The sequence below is a fragment of the Pteropus alecto genome, unplaced genomic scaffold (assembly GCF_000325575.1).
Source record: "Pteropus alecto unplaced genomic scaffold, ASM32557v1 scaffold19, whole genome shotgun sequence".
NCBI lineage: Eukaryota > Metazoa > Chordata > Mammalia > Chiroptera > Pteropodidae > Pteropus > Pteropus alecto.
The window spans coordinates 163,846-168,464 of NW_006442490.1; the positions used below are offsets into that span (position 1 = coordinate 163,846).

At 32.4% G+C, this 4,619-nt stretch overlaps 1 protein-coding gene across 5 annotated transcripts in view; it reads right to left on the reverse strand.

The window, feature by feature from the left end:
• The window catches only part of FAM122C (family with sequence similarity 122C), an 89,360-nt gene that overhangs the window by 51,139 nt on the left and 33,602 nt on the right, over positions 1 to 4,619 (reverse strand). For 3 of the 5 annotated variants that reach the window (XR_003043065.1, XM_025039656.1, XM_025039657.1), the window contains exons 5-7: positions 2,162 to 2,205; positions 2,004 to 2,058; positions 838 to 927 (exon numbers count right to left, since the gene is read on the reverse strand). Coding sequence is in view for 4 of the 5 variants with exons in the window: in XM_025039656.1 (XP_024895424.1) it covers positions 838 to 927; positions 2,004 to 2,058; positions 2,162 to 2,205 (189 nt within the window). In the remaining variant the exon portion in view is untranslated. Of the gene's footprint in view, positions 1 to 345; positions 435 to 837; positions 928 to 2,003; positions 2,059 to 2,161; positions 2,206 to 4,619 lie in introns of all 5 variants that reach the window. The other 2 variants (XM_025039655.1, XM_025039654.1) reach the window with 1 other exon arrangement.

Here is a 4,619-nt window from a genome sequence, read left to right on the forward strand (position 1 = left end):
TTGCCTTGAATCAAGTGAGAATCATGGGTAAATGAGCAGGTACAGTTGTTTAAAGTTCAAGAGTTAGCTCTCATTCTTATCAACAAGCTTGGTCAAAGGAAGACTATGTTCAAACAGGATTAATGAAGTACTGATTCTTCATACGTTCACACATTCTCACATGTTCTTAGTCACTTGATTCTTTTTACTATACAAAGTGATAAACCAAAATGATGACATTTTAATTTAGCTAAAAAAGACATTACTTTTTTTGGCTGTCATAGAACCTGGAGCTATAATTTCTTTTAAGTTTCTAAAATTCTTACTTTATAAGCAATTTGATATTTTCATATAATATAAACTTACATTGTAAATTGTTGTGTAGAATTGGCAATAGGACTTGGAAGCAAAGTGGTGCAATTCACACAAGTTTTTAATGATGGAGAAAAATATTGCTGAAACAAGTTGGAAAAGAGGTTTAAACACTACCATTTTTCTCAGAAAACAGATCAGTAGTTTCCTAGCATGGGCAGTAGTTTCCTAGCATGGGCAGGGTTGTGGGGAGGGAGATCAAGTGCAAAAGATCACGAGAAAATTGTTTAGAGTGTGAGAACTATTCTATAATTTGATTATGGTTACGGGATTATAAACAATTACTAAAATCAATCACATCATATAATTGTTGGTGACTTTTGTTACATATAAATAATAGGTTAGGAAATAAAAAGGAAGGGGAAACTATAATTTAGAATCAGATATACTATAATAACATATATCCCCCAAAGCATTTGGCTGGTGAAACATTAATGTTTCATAAGTATTTCAAGGGACATAGACTTTTAGGCACTTCTTTCTTACCTTTCCATTCCTCCTGAAGGGAGAAGCTGCCGAGGATACTGGAATTAAATCAATACTCTTTGGAGAAGATGGTTTTTCTAAGTTATCACTCTGTATAAGCAGAAAGCAGTGTACAATTATAGCACCACCAATTGCTTACCCATCAAATAATTAGGGATACAGCTTTTGTTATATAAACAAAATCAGGACTACATAATTCAGGGTTTTAAAATGTGCTCTTTTCTAAGACACAAGTAGAGTTATATAGTACATGTTCCCTTCCTCCTAACACGCTCGCAGATTCGCTCACACCAATATCTAAATTAATTAGAATCATTGTCAGTTAAGGGAATTCAAAGCATCTATAAATTGTATTAGCACCAAAACATGAAAAGTGAAAGGCTCAGAGGCCAGCTACTCATTCTTCAGGACTACTGAGTCAGGGGTAGATGCCTATCTAAGGCAATCAGGGCTTAGAGAAAAATAAAATGTCACTGTTTCTGCTGATGACCCATTTCCTTATCTAATAATTTCCAAATCTGGAAATTGACAACTAAACAGAATCCAGTCTACTCAAATTTCAGCTCAATTCTTGTTTTATTATCCAAGATGTCCTTGGAAAAGAACCCTAAACATATTATGACAACTAAGTAATCATAATATGTACACAGACATTAACAAATGTTAGCAAGGGATGTAGCTAAATTCCAAATACATTTAAAGTTGTTTGTTAAAATTTTAGTGGGAGTATATGTGTTACAAGCATAAAAATGAAGTGTTTTCCCAGTAAAGCCAATGTCTGCGGTTTCAAACTATAATATATAGTTAATAAATTATGTAGAAGAGAGTGAAATCATTTATTGTTTTGTCATCTAAGCAATTTAACCAGCACAACTAAACTTTTTAAAGGCCCACTAGGATAGAGAGGAAGCTGGTCCACAACATTGATGGTACTGTATCAACAACTATTTACTTTGAGCCCCAGTTTCAAACGATGCTAGTTATTTGTATAGGTAAATCATAAACTGTTTCTTTAGAGGAATCAAAAATTACTTATGCAGCATATATAATTTTAGTTTCCAATGAGAGCTTAGATTTCTAGAAATTACAACAAAACTAGGTAGCACCAAAACTCAAATCAGTAAAAATTTCAAATTTTCTACAAAATTAAAGTGTTAATACCATACCAAGTTCAAACATTCTTCCCAAGAATGACTTATCTGGATTGTAGTTTGTACCTCCCTATAAAAGAAAACACATCAGTACTGTAGTTTGCTTATCTTAAAGAAAAGATATTACTGAATATACAGGTAATCAGAATTGCAATTCAATGTACACTACTCACCATTCATGCATTGTTTCTCTATCCATTAAATCCATGCTTTCTTCCTAAAAGGCAAAAAAATGAGAATAAACTGAATAAAGCTTCTATGGTTTTACATGTGATTTCATTTGGCTGCACCTTTATTATTATTCACTGGGCTATAGAAGAACTAGAGTACAAAGGACTCTCAAAACAAGTGTCTGGTTCTCTCATTTTCATTGTTGAACCTACCACACTAAAGATCTATTGCTTATGTATTACAGTACATCAGATATGCAAAAACTGATTAGAAGAAAAACTGTGTTTTTCTTTATTCAAAATAAAAAAACATCAAATATTAAATATTATTATATTTTCTTTTTTTCTGTGTTCATGCTAATTATTACTTTTAAAATTTGGTTTTATTTTTTATTTTTTAATTACAGTTGCATTCAATATAATTTTATATTAGTTTCACGTGTAGAGCATAGTGGTTAGACATTTATATAATTTACGAAGTGATCCCTCCAATAAGTCTAGTACCTACCTGGCACCATACATAGTTATTACAATATTATTGACTATATTCCCTATGCTGTACTTTACATACCCGATACTATTTTGTAACTGCAAATCTGTACTTCTTAATCCCTTCCCCTTTTTCATCTAGCCCCTCAACCTCGTTCCCATCAGGCAATCACCAGTTTGTTCTCTATAACTATGCGTCTCTTTCTGTTTCGTTTGTTTATTTTGTTCTTTAGAATTCACATAAAAATATACTGTTTTTCCTGCCATTAATACCATGATATTAATAAATACTACTCAGAGTCCAACACAAACTAAATGTGTATCGGTATGCATTTGCTTAAGTAAATGACGATATGAACATGATTTAAATCTAGTCATTGACATTGAAAAATATGCATTACAAGAAATAGTGTTTGACAAAATCCAGCATCAATTTATGATAAAAACGCCCAACAAAGCAGGGATAAAGGGAACATATCTTAACATAATAAAGGCCACATGTGACGAACCCACAGCTAACACCATACTTAATGGGGAAAAGCTAAAAGTGTTTTCCTTAAGATGAGGAACAAGACAAGGATGCCCACTTTCACCACTTTTATTCAACATAGTATTGGAAGTTTTCACCACAGCAACCAGACAAGAAAGAGAAATAAAAGGCATCCAAATTGGAAAGGAAGAAGTAATTCTGTCATTATTTTCAGATGACATGTTAGTATATATAGAGAACTCTAAAAGTATACCAAAAAACTCTTAGAACTGATAAATGACTTCAGAAAGTAGTAAGATACAAAATTAATATTCAAAAGTTGGTTGCATTTTTATGTACCAATGATGAACTACCAGAAAGAGAAATTAAGAAGACAATCCCATACACAATTGCATCAAAAACAATAAAATTATGAGGAATAAATTAAGCCAAAGAGGTAAAATTATAAATCACTGAAAAAGAAATTGAAGAGGATACAAATAAGTGGAAGCATATACTGTTCTTGTGGGTATGAAGAAAACATTGTTAAAATGGCCATACTACCCAAAGCAATCTATAGATTCAATACAATCCCTATCAAAATATCAATGGCATTCTTCAGAGAACTAGAACAAATAATCCAAAAATTTATATAGAACCATAAAAGATCCTGAATGGCCACAGCAATCTTGAGAAAGAAGAACAAAGTTGGAGATATCATGCTACCTGATATCAAAATATATAAGGATACAGTAATCAAAACAGCATGGTCCTGGCATAAAAACAGATACACTGATCAATGGAACAGAATAGAGAGCCCAGAAATAAATACACTCCAATAAGGTCATTTAATCTATGACAAAGGAGGCAAGAATATACAGTGGGGTAAAGATAGTCTCTTCAATAAATGATGCTGGGAAAACCGAACGGATACATGCAGAAAAAATGAAACTGGACCATCTTACACCATATATAAAAATAAGCTCAAAACTGATTAAGAATAAAACATAAACTCTGATATCACTATTAGTAATATTTTTCCTGCTACATCTCCTTGGGCAAGGGAAACAAAAGAAAAAATAAACAAATGGGACCACATCTAACTAAAAAGTTTTTGCACAGCAAAGGAAACCATCAACAAAATGAAAAGGCAACCTACTGAATGGGAGAAGATATTTATTTATGACATATCTGATAAGGGGTTAATATCCAAAATTTATCAATTTAACAACAAAAAGAACAAATAATCCATTTAAAATATGGGCAGATAACCTGAATAGGCATTTCTCCAAAGAGTACATACAGATGGCCAACAGACATAGGAAAAGATGCTCAACATCAAAATCATCAGAGAAATGAAAATTAAACCACAATGAGATATCACTTCACACCTGTCAGAACAGCTATCATCAATAAACCAAAACACAACTGGATGTGGAGAAAGGGGAATCCTTGTGAACTATTGGTGGGATTGCAAATTGGTCCCGCCACTATGGAAAACAG